At 37.1% G+C, this 24184-nt stretch overlaps 1 protein-coding gene across 2 annotated transcripts; it reads right to left on the bottom strand.

The window, feature by feature from the left end:
* Positions 1–12822: 12822 nt before the first annotated feature.
* LOC147640994 (uncharacterized) lies at positions 12823–15156 on the bottom strand. Of its 2 annotated transcripts, XM_086817074.1 has the most exons (3): positions 14984–15156; positions 13898–14018; positions 12823–13730 (listed from the first exon to the last, which is right to left on the bottom strand). In XM_086817074.1, exons 2-3 carry the CDS (start codon positions 13982–13984, stop codon positions 12969–12971), a joined length of 849 nt encoding a protein of 282 aa, XP_086673200.1. In that variant the 5' UTR covers positions 13985–14018; positions 14984–15156; the 3' UTR covers positions 12823–12968. The 2 variants fall into 2 exon arrangements, with proteins under 2 accessions (XP_086673200.1, XP_086673192.1); XM_086817066.1 differs by lacking the exon at positions 14984–15156 and having other exon boundaries at positions 13898–14950.
* Positions 15157–24184: the final 9028 nt, after the last annotated feature.

Here is a 24184-nt window from a genome sequence, read left to right as displayed (position 1 = left end):
GTAAAAAACTATGAGCAATATTAAAAATATGAGATATTTTGGGTATAATGATTCCATTTTGACACATATGTAAGGAAGGGGAGTCCATTAAAGGAGGTGCATATTTCACATGCTTGAATGAGTTTTAAACTCAAAAATAATGTGATATTTTTATCTCTCCTCTCTCTTGAATCAAACCAAATCAAAATGGAACCAAACCGAATCAAAAAGGAACCAAACTAGATCTAAATCTAGTCCAAATTCAACCAAACTGAATCTCAAAAATTCTAGAATTCAGTTAGCTTTGGTTAGAGCTTCCCTCTCCTATAAATAGAACATGAGTCCTTTGAAAAAAATAGAGAATTTTACTATACTAGAGTTATGCTGAAATAATTAATGCTAATTTCTACTATTCTCTAAAATTCTCTCCAAATTGAAGAAATTGGAGCTTCCCTCTTTCTTCAATCCCCATTGGTGGCTCCATCAACATACTTAACCAATTGATTGGTTGGGGGCCTCTACCGTGAACAAAGAATCAAGCAATTTGTAAGGTAAATGGTGAATTTTGATCTTTTCTATAATTTCTCAAGGTTTCTCTCTTCTCAACCCCTCTCAAGCTTGAGAAGCTTAATTGGAATGGTTTTTGAATGCTATTGAAGTTAATTGAGGAATGGTAGTGAAGAGTTACATAATTTGATGAATGCTATTGAAGTTAATTGATAGTTAAGAGTTACATAAATTTTCATTTATGTTTAATTCAAATGGTTTTTATGTAATTTCTCTCTCTCACTCAAGAAATGGTCATACTTATGACCCATTCTCAATCCAAATGAAGCTTTTCATAAAGTTTTTCCTTAATCCAAGATTAATCTATACTTGAGGCCAAATTAATGGCTTTTTTCTATGCTTTTAGTTTATGTATTTCATGAATATTGATGATTCAATCCATTATGGATTATTGATCTAATTAGGGATCATTCTAATTATTTCTTAATGATAAGCTTTATCCCTTAGAAAAATTGAGATTTATCAATCATAGCAGCGGAGCTATGGCAAAATTTTTATAAAAATTACGCATAAAATAATTTCATTCAAAGCATGAAAAGAGGACTTCTTACCATATTCTAGGAATTATCATCCTAGATTAATTGAAGATATTCATTGTAATCATAGAGAAATTGATTTTTATATTATGCATAATTGATTTTCATGCATAGAGGCATGCATAAAAGCTTATTATTTTAACATAAAAGTGTTACTTTTATCGAAATTGAATTTCATGCATAGAGGTATGCATTATTTTATTACAAAATGTTACTTTTAGCATAATTGATTTTCATGCATAGAGGCATGCATAAAAGATTATTATTTTAACATAAAAGTGTTACTTTTAACATAATTGAATTTCATGCATAGAGGTATGCATAAAAGATGATTATTTTATTACAAAAATGTTACTTTTAGCATAATTGATTTTCATGCATAGAGGCATGCATAAAAGATTATTATTTTAACATAAAAGTGTTATTTTTATCATATTTGAATTTCATGCATAGAGGCATGCATAAAAGATGATTATTTTATTACAAAAGTGTTACTTTTAGCATAATTGATTTTCATGCATAGAGGCATGCATAAAAGATTATTATTTTAACATAAAAGTGTTATTTTTATCATATTTGAATTTCATGCATAGAGGTATGCATAAAAGATGATTATTTTATTACAAAAGTGTTACTTTTAGCATAATTGAATTTCATGCATAGATGTATGTATAAAAGATGATTATTTTATTATAAAAGTGTTACTTTTATCATATTTGGATTTCATGCATAGAGGTATCATTGCATAAAAGTTGATTATTTATTTATAAAAGTGTGACTTTTATCATAATTGAAATTCATGCATAGAGGTATGCATAAAAGTTGATTATTTTATTATAAAAGTGTGACTTTTATCATATTTGAATTTCATGCATAGAGGTATGCATAAAAATTGATTATTTTATTATAAAAGTGTGACTTTTATCATATTTGGATTTCATGCATAGAGGTATGCATAAAAGTTGATTATTTATTTATAAAAGTGTGACTTTTATCATAATTGAATTTCATGCATAGAGGTATGCATAAAAGTTGATTATTTTATTATAAAAGTGTGACTTTTATCATATTTGAATTTCATGCATAGAGGTATGCATAAAAGTTGATTATTTTATTATAAAAGTGTGACTTTTATCATATTTGAATTTCATGCATAGAGGTATGCATAAAAGTTGATTATTTTATTGTAAAAGTGTAACTTTTATCATAATTGAATTTCATGCATACAGGTATGCATAAAAGTTGATTATTTTATTATAAAAGTGTGACTTTTATCATATTTGAAATTCATGCATAGAGGTATGCATAAAGGTTGATTATTTTATTGTAAAAGTGTTACTTTTATCATATTGGATTTCATGTATAGAGGTATGCATAAAAGATATTCTTTTTATACTAAAAGTGTGATTTTCATCATAAATGGATTTTATGCATAACTTAGATGCATAAGAGAAATTCTTTTATTCTAAAAGTGTAATTCCTACCAAATCGAATTTATGCATAAGAAGATGCATAAAAGATTGATTTTTAAATTCAAAGTGTCATTCTCATCTAAATTGAATTTATACATAGGAAGATGCATAAAAGAATGGAATTTCAATTCAAAAGTGTTATTCTCATCCAAATTGAATTTATGCATAGGAAGATGCATAAAAGATGGATTTTTAATTCAAAAGTATCGATTCTCATCTAAATTGAGTTTATGCATAGGAAAATGCATGAGATGGAATTTTAATTCAAAAGTGTCATTTTCAATTAAAATGAATTTATGCATAGGAAGATGTATAAAAGATTGATTTTTATTTCGAAAATGTTAGTCTCCTTAAATTGAATTTATGCATAAATAAATGTGTATAGAAATCTTATATCAAATATAAGAATTCTCTTGTATTCTATAAAAAGATATGAAATGTGATAAGATGTGATAAGAAGCGTATGGGAAGTGATAGGATGTGATAAGAGGTGTATGAGATGTGATAAGATGTATATGGGATGTGTTAGGACGTGAATGGATGTAGATATGGATGTATGAATGTAGATATGGATGTATGAATGTGAATATGTATGTGTGGATGTGGAAATGAAAGTGTGGATGTATGAATGAGGATGTGAAAATGGATGTATGTATGTAGACGTGGATGTATGGATGTGAATGTCAATGAAGATGTGGATGTGGATGTATGGATGTAGATACGGATGTGGATGTATGAATGTGAATGTGGATGTATGAATGAACATGTGAAAATGGATGTATGCATGTGAATGTGGATGTATGAATGTGAATGTGGATGTGTGGAAGTGGAAATGGAAGTATGGATGTATGAATGTGGATGTGGATGTATGCATGTAGATGCGTATGTATGAATGTGAAATTGGAAGTATGATGTGGACGTAAGAACATGGATATGTATGTAGAATAATAAATGTGAAGGTGTATGTGAAATAATGTGTAGTCTATATGAGTGAATGGATGGGAATGAGTACACATTGAATAGAATGTGGAATAAGTAATGTGGTCCGAGAGTGGATAATGTGGAAAGACGAGAGTTCGTCATAGAAACTGTATTTTGTGACTGTTTGTAAATGACTGTTTTATGTCAAGAATGCTGGGGAAGCATTTTGACCGTCTTGAGGATTAAGGTCATGAAGACCGAACTGATAAAGTTGCAACTGCTGACGGAGAGTCAATGGAGGACGTCTCGCGTAGCAAGGTTGATCGAGGTCCAGCCTCGGTTCGATTTAAATAGTGAGCTTCCAGTATGGTGGATGAGGGATCAAGGAAGCGGCCTATGAGTGAAGCGCTAGGTTACCTGCGAAGCATCCTAGAGGGTGCTGACCATACGGTGCGCGGGCTCTAGGTCGCCAAAGATACCCACACGTGTGTCGAGGAAGATATTGGAACAAGGAGTAAGAGTTGTTCTCTGAAACCGGGCATGGATCTGGTTGATTGACCTTGCTGGTTCTCAACAGATGAGTCCATGGCTCTTTTATATGGATCTGTGGGTTGATCTTGCTGATCTTCCACGGAGATTCCATTTTGTTATATGAATATATTTCTGGTTACTATGAGCTAGGAACTATGAAAAAGGCTCCTGAGTGAACAGGTGGTGTGAGCGTTCTGGTTGCCAATGTGATGCCATAAGTACACCGATGAATGAATGACGGGAATAAGAATTCAACCAGAGACTTTGAGGATTGTCATCAATGACATAATCGTTTCATTAAAGGATTATTTGAAAGTTAGTTGATGCTGAGAAAAAGGCAATTTCATATTGGGTGTGTAAGTGGTGTGACCAGTTTTATGTTGAATAAACCGACGGATTAGTCTCTTGTCCGGATATCCGTGGCGAGGCCCCGAGTGTGAGACCCCTGCCCCGCGCACGATGTGCTACTTCCGCTGCTAGTACCCCGAATCCGCACGGTGGAGACTGGGATCTTACACATCACTTTACCATGTAGTGAGTTATATTGCAGGCTGTCCATGCGTCTTTCATTGACTTCCCAAAATGTTTAATTGCCTCTTCAAAGTTCTTGTAATCACTCTTTGTCCATGTTACATTGTCATAGAACATGAAGAGTTGATCAAGAGACCTCCACACCTCTGCCTTCACATTTCGTGCTTCCCCATCTGCCTCATCATCTTTTACGGCATTATGGACTTGCTTCCACAATCCATAACTAATCCTTGAAACTGTTCTACCTTGCCTTACTTGCTTACTACTGTGTTTGGGTCGAGACAAGAATCTTCTTGCCTTAACACTACCAATAGAGGGCTTGATTGGTACCTCCTTGCCATTGGTAGACTTTTTAAAATCCTTTGTGATATGAACATCACCTCCACGCAGACCTATATCGGATAACACCTTTTCCAATGCATGAAGAGCATCCTTTCTATTTCTTTCGGGACGGAGTTTCCAAGCAAATCCAATATACAAAAATACCAATTTCTCAATAATTCGACATAGAGCATGCAATGTGCATATGTGAACATTACATAGTGGAATGTCAAGAATGGCCTTGAAGTCAGGGTCAACTTTATCTCTATTAGGTGCTCTCTTCCACCATTTGGAATCTATTACTTGAGCTGATTCTTTGCAGTAAAGACAAGGAGACTTTGAGTTACCTCCTTTACTAACGTTATACATGCACTTAAGTGTTTTAAGATCCCCCGCCATGTGCCACTCTACTTGAAAATCACCTTTTCCTGCAACATGGAGATTCTCTCCTTGCACTTGTCTTTTAATTATTCTTGGTATTTCCGTGTGGTGAAACACCCAATCTAGTGTTTCATGGTTGTCTGTCTTCACCTGTGATTATACAAAACAAAAGTCTTACTATAAAAGATTTGAAAACATTGACTAAAATCAAGTACGAAACAAAAAATGATCATACCTGGAACGAGCCTAGCCACATATGTGTTTCTCCGACTGCACACTAAAATACTTCAAACTCGCTTCAGTCAATGATGTATCAAGTGCTCCATTCATCAATGTAATAGTAATCCTTTCCATTTTCTTTTCCTTTACAACCTCACACTCATCCAGTTTGATAACAAATTTCAAAATGCCTTTGCACTCTTCAAATGTTATTCCATAAAACTCGACCATTCTTCTTTGAAGTTGTTGTAGATCTACAAATATATTGTTCCAAGGGTCATACACAGTGGTTCGTTTACCACCATGAAATATTTCTTCAATATGGATATATTGTCCAATAAACTCATCTATACTTTCATTCAAATGACCTCTTATCTTCCACACGGTTGCTGGATTTGTCTGTAAAACGCGTTTAATCCTTTGATCTCTCAAAGTTGAGGATATCGCATGGAAAATCGAACTATATCCCTTCCTGCTAACTCCACTAACATCAAGAGCCTCTTGGATTATAGTACCATCAACTTGATTATTGGATATAAAGTCCTCTACAACATTGCGTTTGATTGTTTTGTATTTTTTTTCTTCAATCAAACCTTTTGCTACACCACAAGAAAGCAATCCTTTCATTTGTTTAACTGGAAGAAGGTTGGGATCCATATTTTCTTTTGCAGGCTCCAATAGTTTCCTGTAGTAACAACACAATATGCCTATATTATTCAACACTTCCAATCCTATTTTGCGTTAATGGACAAAATAGATATAGTCATTTGAGAGCATTTTTTAGTATAAAAAATAAAGAATTACAAACTAGCCTTGCTTCCTGAATTCTTCGCTTGCATCCACCAGTCCCAGCCTTGAAATTTGTAATGTTTTTAATCTTCCTGCTTCGTTGTCTGTCTCCAAGCACGGTTCTCTTCCTTCTTGATCTTGTCAACTCTTTTTTACTCTTTGAATGCTCCTCAATTTCATTCTGCAAACTGCTGCTCCAATTTTGCACGAATAGCTATCTCTTGAATCCTGGCCCCCTTTTCTTGTAGGTACATTGTTTTATATGTTTCTGCAAATGCAGACTGTGCTGAAATATAACCAAGAAGTCCATTTTGTCCATCGCCCGCAAACCTCAGTAGTGTGGTTGGATTGACAAATGGAGGTGTAGAGTTTTTTACTAGACATTTTGGATATATGCTTCCATCACACCATAAGTCAATATGTTGGAGCCCTTCTCTTCTCATATTTTCCCGTTGTTGAGCATTCAGCACCGTATCCTTTCGTCTTTTTTGTGCTGGAGCATATTGTTCTTCTAAGTCGATGTGAAGATGGTGTAATCGCTTCTTCTGAGATTGTTACTCACTAGTATCGGCCATTTTTTGTGCTTCTGAGAGGTTGCAAAGTTTGCTTGTCAATCTCATAGTCTTTTTGTAACATGAATCGTGGAAGTGTGGCGGTATCCATACAATCATTAAGTTCAGTGATGGATTCTTTATGAGAGGCCTGCACACGTTGTCAAAAGAGATGCGGAATCTTCGGGAAACAAAAAAAAAAACTAAGGAGATATTTAATGCAAAATCGTGTTAGTTAGACAAAAGATTATCTTATTCTTTTCTGAACTGACAGTTCGGTAGTCCTTACTGACAGTTCTGAGCCACGTTTCCATATTTTATTACTTTTGAGGTCTTTTAAGAGAGAAATAAATCGAAAAATAGTGAATTTCTTACAGGGCCCCAAAATGAGCTCCCTTTTTCCCTAATGTGACTAGTCAGTAGCCTCTACACAAGAAGTCGATAGCCCATCTGGTACCTAGGTAGTAGTAGTAGCAAGCGGCCAAGTGTCTATGTTAAATTTGGAGCAATGTGATGAGCTATGGTGGATCAAATGCAAGAATCAACATCATTAACAAAGAGGTTAGATGATGATTAAGATGAGATTAGTGAGCAATTGACTGATAGCTTAATGTAGGCATGGATAATCAAAAACCAAAAAATTCTCATTAGGCCAATGCCTTAATTTATAGAGTTTACATCCAAGCATCTAATCCCACTGATCTCTCCTTGATTCACTCCACCTCTTTTGCTTGATTCTCTCCACCTCTTCACTTTTCCCAGAATTTCTCCACACATCCTAAATCTTCTCATGCTACCCTTTATTCTCTCCCAGTAGATACCTCTCACCTTTTCACTGCTTCTCACTCATTTACAGATTCTCTTTTACAGCCTCTTGCTAAGGGCTTATTCCCGCACACACCCTATTCACTTGTATATTTCAACACCTCCCCTTAAGTGAATAATCCTAGCACACCTGGACCGTGTACCAAGTTTCCCTCTTACTTGGTAGCCCGCGACTAGTGCCTCAAGTCCCTAAACTCATAGTCCTTGACACTCTCTCTCTCTATGTGTCCAAGGCTTACTACAAGTGCCCGTGACCTTGACTAAAGTGCTCACACATACATCTAACATATGGCCTAGATCATCGGTGGCTCAGAGGTGGTTTTACTCTGTTGGGGCAGGTTACATTGGGTTGTGGGGTCTCTCTCTCTCTCTCTCTCTCTCTCTCTCTCTCTCTCTCTCTCTCTCTGAAAAGATGAACTGACTCCACTTCCTTAGGAGTCTCCACCATGAAGTTTGCCGATGGCGTTCCTTCTCTCCACTGGGTTCGCTGTAGCAGTCTCTTGCCATGTGTCCTAGCTTCCCACAGTTGTGGCAAGTGAAGGTCCTTCCTTCTGCTCTACCTCTTCCTCGTCCTCGTCCTTGTGAGAATCCTCCTCGGGTGAAGAATGCTTTTTCCTCTCCAGCTGTTGAGTCCAGCCATTTCTTCTCTTTGACCTTGGTCTCTTGCTCTAGTAGAGCTCCTTCTATCTGAGGAATTAGACCAATTACTTCTGTGGAAGAGAAGATCTGAGTTTTGCTTCAGAAGGAAGGCGCCTGTAAATTCGTGAAAATCTGCAGCTTCTCTTGGCGGTTTCGTGATTTGAATTAATGGGCTGAAGCGTGGGCAGTCTGGCTAGATGATGTGGCTAAGTGGGTTTGGGCTAATGTTATGGCAAGAGGGAGATCAAGCCCCTCCACCAGTTGGGGGTATAGAGACTAATTGAAAAAAGAGCTAAAAATTTGATTATTTTCTAATCCTAATTAATTAGGTGATTAGCAAGATAATGAGCTCATAAATTTGATGGATTCTAAGCTAGGCTCTGATACCATGTTAAATTTGCAGTAATGTGATGAGCTATGGTAGATCAAATGCAAGAATCAACATCATTAACAAAGAGATTAGATGATGATTAAGATGAGATTAGTGAGCAATTAACTAATAGCTTAATGTAGGCATGGATAATCAAAAACCAACAAATTCTCATTAGGCCAATGCCTCAATTTATAGAGTTTACATCCAAGCATCTAATCCCACTGATCTCTCCTTGATTCACTCCACCTCTTTTGCTTGATTCTCTCCACCTCTTCACTTTTCCCAGAATATCTCCACACATCCTAAATCTTCTTATGCTACCCTTTATTCTCTCCCAGTAGATACCTCTCACCTTTTCACTGCTTCTCACTCATTTACAGATTCTCTTTTACAGCCTCTTACTAAGGGCTTGTTCCCAGTAGATACCTCTCACCTTTTCACTGCTTCTCACTCATTTACAGATTCTCTTTTACAGCCTCTTGCTAAGGCCTTGTTCCCGCACACACCCTATCAACTCTTGTATATTTCAACAGTCTATAGGTCAAATAGCAGTGTGAGAAAGGCATGAAGTAAGCGCAACATTATCAGAGTATTTTATTATTTATTCTTATCAAAAGCTAGCCAACATTAGTATCAATAGGCCGATCAACATCTCCAAGCATATGCCAATCTCATTGGCATAAGTCATTCGTTCATTCATCATTTCAGAAGCATAGAAGCCAGTAGAAGTCATGTAGGTGCCAGAGGTCACCCCTAAGGGGTTGACCAATGGCCTAGATTATGTAAAAACTTTCATGTCACCTTTTTGTACCATATAAATACAGAAAACACTGGCACCAACTATCTCTCTCCTCTATCTTAATCATCATGTTTAAATCAACATCTTGTTCTTAAATAGGCTTAGGGTTGTGGATCAGTACTACAAGGCTTCCGTGCATACAACATTTTTAATGGTGCATGCATGGAAGCCTTGCTGTATTGATGTACAGTTATAAGCCTAATGTTGCATGCATGGAAGCCTTATTGTGCTGATTTTTTTTAGGTTTTTTTTTTGGTTGTTGGGCTCATTTGTCCTGGTTCACATCTCTAGGATCATGTCTCCAAGCTCGCATCTCCGGTGGAATTCGTAGCTGATAAGAAAATCTTCCAAGGACATGGGTAACTGTGTCCGCACAAGTCTTTATGGTAGTAATAATTAGTCCGTACTATGTAAGGTGGTATACCTATCCTTAAACTCGCGCCTCATGGCTCACATGTCCAAGCTCACAGCTCATATGTCCAAAGTCATAGCTCATGTCAGTATGCTCATGTGTCCAGACTCATGTCTTTTTGTATGGGACTATGAGCTCATGTCCCTTATCCAAGAACTGGTCTGGCTTGGTTTTTTATAGTGTTTGTGATTTTTTAAACTTAATGAGGTGACATTAATGGTCCTAATCCTTGTTATGATTTTTATGCAACTAATTAAGTTTTTTAAATTGTTTTTTGATGGTTAACATGCTTCTAATCTATCAATTCTAGCAATGTACGAACAAATTATGAAAAAATTATGAACAAATTATGAGAAAATATGAGATGCATGAATAAAAATTGGTTGTCTCACTAATTCAAGCTAATGGAGCTCAATGCTCATATTTTCGTAATATATTTCACTTCGAATCACAATTGCTAAGCTAATCCTTGGATCAAAGAAATTAAATCTAAGTCTTTAGGCTCTAATTTCATGCAAATCACCAAAAAACCAAGGTTTTGTCCTTCCAATAAATGAACATAGAATGCCCTAATGCACCCAAAAAAAAAAACTTCAAACACAGAAACAAACACATTCAATGGCTCCAAAACCATATGTTTTTTGGAGTGTAACCTCGTAATCAACCCCATGTAATATTGGGTAATCCCAATAGCTTGGAATGGATGAAAAAAAGGAGCTAAGCCCTAGGCTAGTCCCCATCAGAGCGGGGCCAAATATGTTCAAGTCAAGATCTTACCTTAGCCTTGCTGAAGCATGTGTCGTTGAGTCTTGTCTCTTCAAGCCACAAATGCAACTTCCCATTGTGGGTGTGCTAGCTCATCCATCACATCCTCACTCCATTGTCACACCAGAATGCTCGTTGCCAAAGAGATGAAGGGAGAGTTTGGTATGCCTTGATGGAGGCAACAAGAGATCTGTCTTTGTAGTGGTTCTCTCTCACAAAAGGCGAAGAAGCTAATGCAAGAATAAAACCTACAATCAAACCTATCTAGCATGCATCCATCAATCAAGCAAGATTCAATGGCATATAAGCAAGCAAGAAAAGGGTAGAGAAGAGCTTACAAGAAAACTATTGCAAGGGAATGAAAATGTTCCGGTCTTTATTACCAATCTTAAGCAACTATGTACACTAAGTCCGTAGACTTTCCCTATTTGACATTAAGTGCAGAGTATTATGTTCCAGCACTATCTTACAAAAGTTAAGTGATTGTTTGTGTGAGTGAGATGACAAAGCACCTTATGGTAGGTCGGGCGGGTGAAACTATGTTAACCTACACAGTGGTCAATAGAATATAATATCATGTTACACGATCTAAACCGCATTCTATCCATACAAATCATTCCATGGTGGTTTTGGTACTCATTCCGCCAATTACAAGATGCGGATCACTTTTACCAACTACCTAATTTTAATGGGGTTGTCTACCACCAGGGCTACTCAACGCTTCCCACCAATATGCCATGCATAGATCTGCAAATCGATCATTACACTTAACCTCGCATGCCAACTTCATGGCATAGCATGAACCATCCACACCTTTTTATCCCGATAGCAACTTCACCATTGACTAAGGTGATGCAAGGACGTGGTCACTATTAGAAAGGGGAGTATGTTAACTATTATGAAAGTATATGGTTTCACCCACTCAACTTATATCATAAGAAGGCGCTCTACCATCTTACTGGCTCAATCGAGCACTTATCTTTTGTAAGACGACACTAGAACATATAAAGCAGCCTTTCCATGTGCTTAATGTTAAATAGGAAAAGTAAGAACTTCGTGTACATACTTGCTTTAGGACTTTGTATACATACTTGCTTAAGACTAATAATAGAGATCGAACCATTTTCAATTTGGTAAACCTAATGTGAACTTTAGCATGGCAAGCATTTTTAAAGTCCCAACCACTAGGTGTGGGCCAATGATGACTATTTTAGCATGGTGAGCAATTTCAAACTTGTTTGGTTTTGTTTGGCTTACCTTCTCTAAAATGTAGCCAATGAGTAGAATGTTGGTGTGTGCCTCTTGCTTGGTATCAATGTTTCCTATTTAGAGACGGTCCCTTGTAAGACCGATGTATACATCACCAATCTACACTATAAAAGAACTTATCCATGTGTGATGACAGGCCGAGTAGTGGTTCTCGGCAAAGTGTTCTATGCTACTCTCATAATTACTCTTAACTGACTAAACAAATGTCCAAAGATTATTATTAGTCAAGTGTCCAAAGATTATTAAGCGACTTAACATTGCATTATGAAACCCTCAAAATGACTTAACTGTCTGAACATGCACAGAATTGCAGTTTCCTACTACAAAATAAGGATTTCAATTAGCCATTGCAAAAGTACTGTGCCCAGCTTTTACTAGATATCACTTAGAATTTCATGCGTTACCTTTGTTGAGGGGCACATGGCACTAAAAGCAGCAGGCATAATAGACATACCATCCACATGGGGATTTTTTTGTGGTGCAAGCTACATATTATTTGGGTTCAAACCTTCACACCCCCCCCCCCCCCCAGCAACATAATTTGATAGACACTTAAGTGAGTAGCCCTTACACATATTTATAGGAACCAGAAAGACTCTCAGACATGCACTTAACCTGTGTACATACAGGCCAGCCTTATGAATGTGAGAACTGAGTTTAATATTAAACATTTTTCTACCAATAGCTCAATATTACATTTCACACAACACAAGTTGAACGTCTAGCTACCATGCACATATCTTGACTTAAATCTCCACAACAAGCCAGAAAATACTGACAGCTCCATCTAGATTTCTCGTATGGATTATTCAATATTGGCAAGGTTTGCTCAATTAATCAAAGGTCTAGACTTTAAGGACCTCTTGAGGCTAAACTGGATTTCAACTGAAGACACAAGACATGTTGTACTTCCAACAAAAAGAATGCCCAGAATTCAGTCACTTTAAACATCGGCTGAACATAGCCAGCTACAAAAAAAGCTTTGATTTGCTGTAAATTACAGTATATACAGCCTTAGACATCTGACTCAGGTTTTAAGACCTTACAAAAAATAGCTTAAAACAAGTAATACGCTTTCTGTACAAGATTCACTTAAAAGATACCAGGCGAGAGAGGCGTTGCGACAAAGACCTTTGCAGAAATGATGTGCAAATGGAAGGTGACACAGGTCCAGAGGAGTATGATGAATCACTCGATGCTTCTCTCCAAAACTTCAACACATGCAGGCTCTCCTCTTCCGTGGAGCGCTGGATGACAATCCTTGACACAAACCCCTTCCGACTCATTATCTGACAGATCTCTCCAGGATTGTTAGCCGTTACTGTGACAAGATAAAACCATCCCTTGCTTGACAAGAGCGAATCAACTACTTCTAGCATACGATCGATTACTGCCCTACCACGGTCCCCACCAGCCCACGCAGAGGCAATGCCGTCTATCCCCACCTCTTCCTCTAGAGTTGGCACGTAGGGCGGATTGAATACAAGCACATCAACTGCCCCAGCAATCCGTTTCTCGAGCCCTGAGACAAGATCTGCTACCACCACATCTGCATTGATATTGTGGGCTGCCAGCGTAGCACATGCCGTCTTCACAGCAGCCTCGCTTATGTCCGTACCGATATATTCTACCTTGCCTCTGTTGTCACCAAGCATCAAGGCAAGAGAGGTAATAACATAGCCACTACCACATCCCACCTCCAAACACACACTTGGTTCAAGCTCCCTCAGGTGAGCTCTATCAGCAAGAAGAGCGTCTACAAGAGCGAAAGAATCATCACATGGCTCATAGACATCAGGGTGGCGAGCAACAAGGTGTATGTCAGCAATTTTTCTTCGAGGAGAGGGAGCCTGCAGAAGCACATAAACAGTATGCTTCAGTGATCACGTAAACACATACTAGTACATACACACCTGCTCCACCCAGCCACCCAAGTTCTCTTTCCTATTCTATGTTGCCAGGCCTCAAAATGATAACAGACATATACCAAATTTACCCCCAAAAAAAAATGTAATACCACAGAGGAGTTGTATTCGTCCAAAGTTGCAACCAGGCGTAACGGATTTGAAGTTACTGAACCTTCCACATCCAATGCAATGTCCATACCAAAAATAAAATCTGCACAAATTCGGAATACTCTGCAAAACATGTGGACACACAGCAACAAGTGACAACGCATGCAAATGCCACATGAATATGAGAAAATGCCAGCAATAGAAAAAGTGCCTAAACTTAACCAGGGCACATAGATCTCGACTGCACTCAATTTTCAAACCAAAGATATCGCCATGCATGATGTAGACTCTACAATCTACACTAGCAACACCCCTGCTAGCATGATAATATAAGAGTTTAAGGACAGTCAGTCATCGTGGGCATGGCTTTGACCCTTTGGTGAGCTGAGTTTTGAAAATCCCGTTGTGCACAAATCAACCAAGGATCTCCCTATAAATGAGTAGAAAACACGGACAAAGTAACCTGCCACATAAGTCCCTGGTTCATATGTGTATGGGCTTGAGTCTGGTAGTCGACAGGGACATAAGGGTTCCGGCGACCCCATAGTACAAATGGACAGTAGGGCTCAACAAAATCAACATGGTCCACAGACAGGAAACATAAATCAGACTGCCATGAAGATGGTGGAAAATATGCCACTACCATGTACAAGAATCATAATCCACTGAACAAGAGGAATCAATAAGTGACAAGGAGAATTCAAACCCTCCCATCATCAGCCATGGGCACAAGCCAAGTCGCTTAGTTCACATGGATAGCACGGCATCCACCATGTTCATGTAGACTGACGGTTCAAAATCATCCAAACATGCACATGTGGGAAGAATCACTGAGTGCACATGGCCATGTATGTGCATGTGCCATGTTCATTGCTGTAACCAACACATGTGGGTACAAGAGAAATGGTCACAAATTCAACATTTGGATAAGAAACGCAATACAGAAGTAGCAAGTATGTAGAACAGCTCAGAAGCATGAAGCAAACGGAAACATTTTCTGCTCTTGTGAACGGGGCCATACACATGAATTCATGACAGATTGAAATTCAAAGGAAAAAAATGCAAGAAATCAAGAGAAAGGAACATACCTTAGGATGCCGTCTGTGTGTGTGTGTGTGTGTGTGTGTGTGTGAGAGAGAGAGAGAGAGAGAGAGAGAGAGAGAGAGAGAGCGCCAGAGAGAGAGGACTAATGCAGAGCAGTAAGCGCGAGAGAGAGGGAGAGAGAGAGAACTAACGCGCAGAGACCATTTATGTAGGAGCGGGGGAGGATTAATTTACACTGCCCGACAGGTATAAACCAACTTTTCACACCATTGGTGGGGTTGGGGCCTTGGGCGCCATGTTCCTATAAAGGTACCCACTTAAACAAAAGAATGACCCATTCTTAAAGCAGCTACATCATCTCGCACATTCACTCTTACATGGCTTTGATATAGTCTTTTTCACATGACAAGACTTGCACGAAATGTGTCTCATTAACAAACATATGTGGAGGCTCCACTTGCACATCTTATCGAATTGCCATATCATGCGCAAAATGAATCAGTTGAATGCAATTGAAAAAACACAATTATGTATTCTTATGAGAGAGAGGAGAGGGGAAAAAAATTCTACTATTGAACCCGATTGAAAAGCACAATTATGTATTCTTATGAGGGGTAGAGAGAGAGAGAGAGAGAGAGAGAGAGGGGGGGGGAGGGGGGGGGGAGCTATGAAAGGCCAAAATGACCTATGCGACTAATACATGAAATGAAGACCATGACGGTTTTATGTCAAACCCAAAAAAGGAACAGTAAACCAAACAAAATATTAAATTAAAAAACATGTCCTATCGCACTACACGAGAGAGAGAGAGAGAGAGAGAGAGAGAGAGAGAGAGAGAGAGAGATCATAAAGCAATAGAGAAAGGGACATTTGTAAGAAGGGAAATAAACATTGTAAAAAACCCAATATAATTTTTTACCCAATGCACGGAGATTATTTTGGTGAATTTCGAAGAGTGAGACTACTATTATTGAAGAATACCTTGGAAAGTCTATTCTATGTTATCAAATGAATATTCATTTATCATCTCAATTGAAGAATCTGATTTTGGCTAGTGCTAGAAAAAATCCTCCTTTAGTGTATTTTTATGATTGAGAAAAAAAAGCACAGTTGAGATTTTGGCTTGCCTTGAAAGTAACGGTTGAAATTTTGATCATTTTAGTCATAGAACTAGTTAATGTGTAGTTTACCCAAGCTCAAGACTTTCCCTTATTTTGAGCGACTAGGAAAAATGTGTAACGCTAGTTTTCGCCCATCAAATTTTCTCTAATCCCCACCACACCCATGTGCTTTTGTCCATTATAACGCTCTCTAACATAGTTAGTCCTATGTCCTTCCCATCTAGCACTTGTGTATGATTACCTCTAACATCATCCTCTTGATTTTTCTCTCACTAAAAAAAACATCTTGTGTTCCTTGTCACATCAAACACTCATTGAACATGACCTACATTGGATACATGCTCTTGGAATCTTTATCCTCAGTTGATCCTCTCACCTATGCCTACAATGATTTGCATCTCAACATCTATACTATCGTTTTAATGGTAACATTGCGGTGCTTTTGCATCATTTTTTGGATTTTCTTCCATCACCTTTTGAGAAGTCTCTTTTATATGTGACACATCATGAAAGAAGGAGTGTGATTATTTTGAGAAGTCTCTTTTATATGTGACACATCATGAAAGAAGGAGTGTGATTATTTTCATAACTGTCGATTCGGATTGGCAAACCGTAAAGTAAGTCCAATATAAGAATTATAGACAAGTAAATGTGTACTCAAATTAGTTCTCAATTCGGACTAGCAAACCACAAAGGAATTTCAATTTAAAAATCATAAAGAAGCTTATTTCTACACAACATATAGTTATTTAATTGATAATTATGTTCAAGTATTCTCTCATTGTCATAGTGATTAAGTTGTATGAAACTAAACAGTGTATGTAAATAATTGCGACACAAATATAATTGGGAGAAAGAACACAAAAGATGTTGATGTGTGGAGAATAATATGTCCATACTTTAAAGTCACCCCCAGTGGTGTTAAAATTTAATGAATAAATTTTTATATCTTATTTTTTAATTTAATTTCCCTAATTTTATTTCTCTTGTTATAATTATCATAATTATTTGATGATTAAGAATATCCACCAAAATTAACTATATCACTATCATTTGATGATTTCTCTTATTATAACTATCACTATCATTCGATGATTAAGCATATCTACCAAAATAAAGTGGATATTTGAGTGTGGTTAATTATCCATTTTGGGACATTGTCACATGTTATGTAGTTGATTGGTTAGGGGGATGATGTCCCAATGCAAAGGTTCGCTTCAGTTGGGTGTGACATGATGAATAAAGGGCTAGATGTTGGGGGTTGACATCCTTAAACAAAAAAAAGTATCTCTATGGACATTAAGCAACAAACATGTTTTCCTCTATGTGCATTTCTCTTTCATGAGGTCGTAAACTTCTTTATAATAATTAAATAAGGGTTTTGCAAGGTTTTCCTAGTGCATTCCTTGACGTGGATAAGATTATGTGGAAATGACTATGTGTCACTTTGTTTTATTGATCAATTGACACAAATACAATGTGCTTGGTTGGGAATCACTATTTCAAATATGGGAAAGAAACATTTGTTTATATTATGTAACTAGAACACTATACTTAAACAAAAAAAAGTATCTCTATGGACATTAAGCAACAAACATGTTTTCCTCTATGTGCATTTCTCTTTCATGAGGTCGTAAACTTCTTTATAATAATTAAATAAGGGTTTTGCAAGGTTTTCCTAGTGCATTCCTTGACGTGGATAAGATTATGTGGAAATGACTATGTGTCACTTTGTTTTATTGATCAATTGACACAGATACAATGTGCTTGGTTGGGAATCACTATTTCAAATATGGGAAAGAAACATTTGTTTATATTATGTAACTAGAACACTGAAAAACGTTTGCATTGCAAACCATCTCACTTTGTACATAGACATATTTGGAAGTGCTAACTAGAAACAAAAGAGTATAAAGTAAAAGTGGCATGCATAATCTTTTTCTTTATGTGTGGACAAGCGTTGTATTATTAGTTCGATTTTGAAAATAAAAATATAATTCTAATTTATATTAAGATGAAAAGATAAATTATAAAAGTGTGTTATGTCTTTGTGATTAAATTTAACTTTCTTCTTTCTTCTTTCTTCTTTCTTCTTTCCTCTTTCTTCTTTTAAGTAGTATAAACTAGAATAAAGCAACACCCTTTGATCATCAAGGCCTACATTTGCCTACTCAAAGTTTATGGGAATGGAAAATTCCATTCCATAAACTCTACGAATAAAGTAACACCCTTTGATCATCAAGGCATAGATTCACCTACTCTAACTTTATGGGAATGGAAAACTCGTGGAGATTTAGAATATCATCACTTTTGAGAGGCATAATTTAGAAAAATGGATACCATGCATATATTTACACACTAGAGAAGGCTATGAATCGTGCTGTAAAAAGGTGTTATCCTTTCACTATCTCTCCCAAGTTCCAACCATTTTCTTCCACTATGATTGTTCGTGATAAGGTTATGCAATGATTTTTTTGGGAAGAATTATAATATGTGAAAAACAGTGTCCTAAACATTGTTCTCATCTTCATGAAACAATTGCCTACTAAAAGTGACTTTTAACTACATAAGAAAACCTGGTCAAAGTTACTGTATTGAGCACTTAACTTTTTAAGATCCAATCTTTTAGTTTTTAAAGTTCTAGTTTTTCTCTCACTTCACTTTTTAAGATCCAATCTTTCAATTTGTAAAATTCTAACTTTTCTTTCACCAATTTCAAACATGATTTACCATAAATATGAATGTGGTTTTGAACCCCTTTCTTTTGTAATGAAAATGCACTTTGTCTATGTGATATTCAACACAAAAAAGAAGATAAAATTTAGGACGTTTTTGGAGGACATGTTTTCTTGATGTTTGCAATATTTGATAAAAATGTAACAGTTAATAGAGTACAATTTGACTTGTTAATCGATTATCAGTCCATAATTTTGCCATGAGCCTATATAGTTTTTTCATGCCAATGATGGTAGTATACTCCCTAAAGAGCTTCCATGTGACAAATTAGAAAGCCTCTCAAAGAAAAAAAAAATCTATAGAAAGGAGGATAACCCCCAATATATTCCATAACAAGCAAAATATACACTAGCTATGCTACTTAAAAGGGAATGGAATAGGAGGAATACGAACATGAGAACAAATAAAGCTAAAATAAAGTAAAGAAAAAATGTAGCAAACAACCCTAAATATGGTATATAAAGAATAATGGGTCTATGGACCAACAGTATAGAGAAATATATGGAGACCTTAATCTAGGAGATCTCCAGACCATTCCTTAGGTGCAACCTATTAAAGAAGAATGGGCCTATGAACCAACAAGTATAGAGAAATTTATTAAGATCTTAATCTAAAGGGGCTCCACACACTGTACCATGGCTACTCTTGATTTATATATACTTATATGGGCCAAAGGCCATGGAACATTAATAATGGATGTGGACATATGCCTAATGGTTGACGCAACAAGGGTGGAGTGGACATCAATAATGTACTCTGTAATGGGGGCTCAAGTATAAAAGACAACTATGAGCCTAACGAGGTATCAATCATTATACTAATCAAGATTAGATATCTTCTTGCTTCATGCAAGCTTCAATGGTGTCCTTCTCCCATATGACATTACACATAATGAGTGTAGATTTCACTTCTCTATAGATCTCTCTCTCGCATTGGTATTAGAGCTTGATCTCTGATCTTGATCTTGCATTGGTATTAGAGCTTGACCTTTGGTCTTAGTCTAGATTTAGGTTTTTATGTGAGAAGTCTCTTGATCTTGTCTAGGGTAGTGAGACTGTATTCTACATATGTGAAAAAGAGCTTTATTTTTGGCTATGCCTATAGCAATGTTGGTTAGGACCATGCCAATGTGAACAAGATCTTGAGTTTTGGCTATGCCTATAGCAATGTTGGTTAGGACCATGCCAATGTGAACAAGATCTTGAGTTTTGGCTATGCCTATGGCAATGTTGGTGTAAGACCATGCCCATGTGAATCTATGGCATAGGTGGCGTTTTTGTATGGGAATAATGGATACTGTAACAAGAGGTATGAAGGCAAATATTAATGGTAAAAAAAGACAGCTAGACGAGGTGTGAAGGGCCACCATTTGAATCATCTTTACAAGCAACTTGGTAGATCCATGAGGCGGGCATATAGAGGAAGGCAATAGGAGCACAATAGAAGCAGCTATTAAGGTTCTTTTAATAAAGTGATGGACTCGCAAGTAGAAAGCAATGGAAGGGGAATTGTTTTGAAAGGAAATGTTATAATTTAGGCAGCAACATGCTTCCCTACTTCTAATAGATCTCGAGAAACACATGTACTCTCTTCATTAGAAAAACGACAGAAGTGCAAGAAGTTCTTGTTATTTGCTTGATATTTTTGCTCGCTTGCTTTTGAGGTAGCAAGAAGCCTAGATAAGTTTGCTTTTGTGCCAACAATTGTGGAGTCCTCTAATTTTTTACATCACTTTCTTGTTAAGTTTTTCTTAGAATTTCCTCTCCTTTAGGATGTATAGGTGGTGGTAGGATTAACAAAGGCAACAACTTGTACCTTCTCTGCAAAACAAGCGAGTACCTCATTTGCAAAAGCAGAGACACAAAGCCTACATTCTAGCACAATTATTCATAAACATGGTGGTAACTTCATTGGGGGGTGAATCAAACACTTGATGAACTAGTTAAAGCTATTTAGGGTTTATGATCAAGATTTGGAGTCGTTTCCTCAAAATTTGCAAAATGTTTGTTCCATTAATTTTAAACACTAACCATGGAGGGAACTCTCAAGCATCACTAAGAGATCTTTCAAGCTTCTCTATCTTTCTTGCCATTCTTAAGAGTTCTTACATAAATCATGGAAAGGAAGCTTGATTAAAAGCATTAGAATGGGGTTTTTGTGTCAGTCATCGAGATCTTATTAGCAATGACATATTCTTGCAAAACAATGAAGAAGATCTTGGTGACTTTGGATGCATTTGGAGACATTTTGATTGTCTTGCAAGCCTTGGTAAGGGCATATGGTGTATGTTTTGATGCCTTAGAGCTATGTGTGGAGCTACAGAATTGTGGGAATGTGCTTTTAGAGATGTAATGAGCATGAGTGCAAAAATTATGGGCATAAGCATGAGTTCATGTATTCCCTTGTAAGTGGATCTTCACCACAACTCTCTCTATTGTAATCTACTTACATTTATAGAATCTAGATTATGGTGGAGGAGGGGGAATATTTTCTTGAATATGTCTATCCCTGAGTACCTTGGAAAAGGGCATAGATAGAGGATATAGGTACCTTGGCAAGGAGGTGGTGAAATAACCACATAGCATTGACATTGGGAAACACATTTCAATTGGTTGGGCAAGCTTGGCAAGTGATTTGGCAATGTTTTAAAGAGAATGTGGGGGAGAGGGAGAGCTTGCATTCCTTGCAAGCAAACACACACACAAGAGAGTGCAAAGACAGAAGAGATAGATGGATGACTCAATTTTCTTCTATCTTCTTCTCTTCTCTACAATCATATAACTAAAAAGATAAGAGGACATACATAAAGGGAAAGTACTCTCCTAACTACAACAACATACAATGGTCGGTCTATAGTGTGAACCCGACTATATGAGCTAGTGCTATAACTATGCTGCCACCATAACTCTAGTATTCCAGAGTGGCTGTCACATCGCTTATTATCCACATTGGCGACATATCAACCATAATCTCACCAACCATGCTAGTGACATAAGTGCGGAAGCTACTATCACTCAAGTGGGTCATCAATGTCTACCATAGCACTAGTTCAGCTTGATATCTCAACACTCACCCTCAAGCTCAATTCCACACATTGCACTCCATCTAAGTTGTCGGTGTTTGGTCAGGACCTAGAACTTAGGTGGTTCTAGAACACCTAGTTGGCTGCGAAGGAGTAGTGACTAATGCAACTGTGCCCAATGTAATAAGCCAACGTTAGGACGTTGGAGCTAGCGTCTGCCTAAGTGCGTCTGCCTAAGTGCGAGGAGATTGAGCATGAATGCAAGCAGGTAAGTTCCTATAGCTATCCAGATTCTAGACAGTCTCTTTTGTTGCCTTCCTTCTCGATGCCTTTTTGCTTCTCACCTTCTTCTACCACTGTCCTTCTTGATAAGGATGCGAATGGCTTATGATAGTGAGAGAGAGAGAGAGAAAAGGGGATTGAAGGGGGACTTAGCCTTTTCAAGGCTCTGATACCATGTCAAAATTATGGGGAGTATGCACAATGGAAGTAACAGTTGATGGCAAGATAGAGAAACATATATGAGAGAGAGAAAGAACATAAGATGTATAAAAAGTTTCTATATTACCTTCTATTTCAGCCACTCCAAAGTTGGCTTGACCTTCTCCTTGTGAATGTCTTGATTGTGTTGTGTTACAAAAAGTGAGGCTTCCTGCCCTTTATATAGGGTCCACCAAGGGCTAGGGTTGGTGGGCCAACCCTAGATCCGTTTTCCACCCACATGCCCACTTTATTTGGGGTGTGTTTACACCTACATGACCTCTTTCTCTCACCCTTTACCACTTGTACATCATACATTTCAACACCTGTCCACTTGCAACTTTCTCCTTTTCTGCACGATCTCAGCTCTTAATGCGCTATGCAGTCTCCTTTCATCCAGCTTAAGGATTTGTTCGATCCTGTGCACCTCTAATTCTTCCGGAGAGAGCCCGAGGCTCTATGTTAGCAACTCGATGGGCACCACTACCTCCAATCCATAATCTTGTTCAAAGAGGCTAAAAATTTAGAAAATGTGTTAATTGGGGTCTAAATTGACCATTTGAGTAGTCAAAATTGGAGTTTTTGAGTGTTTTGAGAGCATCTAGATGCATCAAAACACCTAATCACATCAATTTTTTGATCAATTGGAGAAATTTGACTCTCTTTGCTTAATGCATATAGATTAGTTTTTCCTTGCTCTATCCAATGGTGTGCTCAATTATGTGAATTAATTAGGGATTAGTGGTTAATTAGAGTCCTTGATTAGTGTAAAAGAGGAAAAGATTAGTGAACGGATTAATCTTGGGTTAATCCTTAATCACCTTTTTACATAACTCATTAAGACTAATGAGCATTCAATGAGAAGATGCTCATGATTTGTTAATTTGTCCATTTTGGGGGTCATTTATGAAGGGTGTAAGGTGTGTCATTAAAGGGTTGACTTTTTTGATTCCACTTACCTTTTTTTAGGAAAATGCCCATATCCCTTTCATTCTAAATTCAAAAAATATTTCCCACTAGACTCCAAAAAAAATAAATTAATTAATTAATTAATTAATTAAAATTTAATCCCACGTGAAGTCCGGTTCATGCGTGAAGTGTTTCACGGCGTGAAAAACCAGTTCACGGGGAAAAAAAATTTAAAAAAAAATATGACGTGAATGGAATTCTCACGTGAACGAAAATCTCACGTGAATGGAAAAATGACGTGAACGGAAAAATCACATGAACAAAAATCTGACGCAAAAAAATAAAAAATAAAAAAGGAAATTTAATTCCCATGTGAAGTCTGATTCACGCGTGGAGTTTCACGGCATGAAATAGTTCACGCGACAAAAAAGTAAAAATAAAAAAATAAAAAAATTAATTTTCACGTGAAGTCCGGTTCACACGTGGAGTGTCACGGCGTGAAACAGTTCACGGCAAAAAAAAAGGGGACTCTGAAAACCACCCCTGTTTGGAGGCCCGTATCTCCTAAACCGTATATTCGAATGAAGGCGCTCTAAGACTCATCGGAAAGCTAACATTGAGCTCTTCGACTTTGGACTTGGTCGTCCGAAGTCAAAATCAATCATTTTGGCCTCCGACCATCAACCCTAAAATTCGACCCAGAAATCGAGGCAAAAAACAGCCCCAAAACCATGAAAAATCATTTAAAAAATAGAGCGAAAACGACGACGATCCATATTCGGGCTACTTTTTGAGGGTGTAAATGACAAAATCACGGATGAATCAGGGAAACAAAGTTGTAGTACTCCAAAAATACTACAACTCCCTCATATAGAGTTTTTCAAAGTTCCTTTTGGATCACCCTAAAAAACATGCTGCGAAACAGGGAAAAATTTCTCGAGAATTTTTTTCATCTTGAGACAGTGATGGAAAATAGG

This window comes from Cibotium barometz, chromosome 2, assembly GCF_041138505.1.
Source record: "Cibotium barometz isolate CiBa-2024 chromosome 2, ASM4113850v1, whole genome shotgun sequence".
Classification (NCBI taxonomy): domain Eukaryota; kingdom Viridiplantae; phylum Streptophyta; class Polypodiopsida; order Cyatheales; family Cibotiaceae; genus Cibotium; species Cibotium barometz.
This window is presented reverse-complemented; position numbering and strand designations above follow the sequence as displayed.

Excerpts from the sequence above, each read along its gene's own strand:
- LOC147640994 (XM_086817066.1), bottom strand. The coding sequence starts at position 14,059 with ATGCGTTGTCACTTGTTGCTGTGTGTCCACATGTTTTGCAGAGTATTC. Across the intron at positions 13,731-13,897 it reads ACGAATACAACTCCTCTGTG|GCTCCCTCTCCTCGAAGAAA; the intron begins GTATTACATTTT and ends GTGCTTCTGCAG.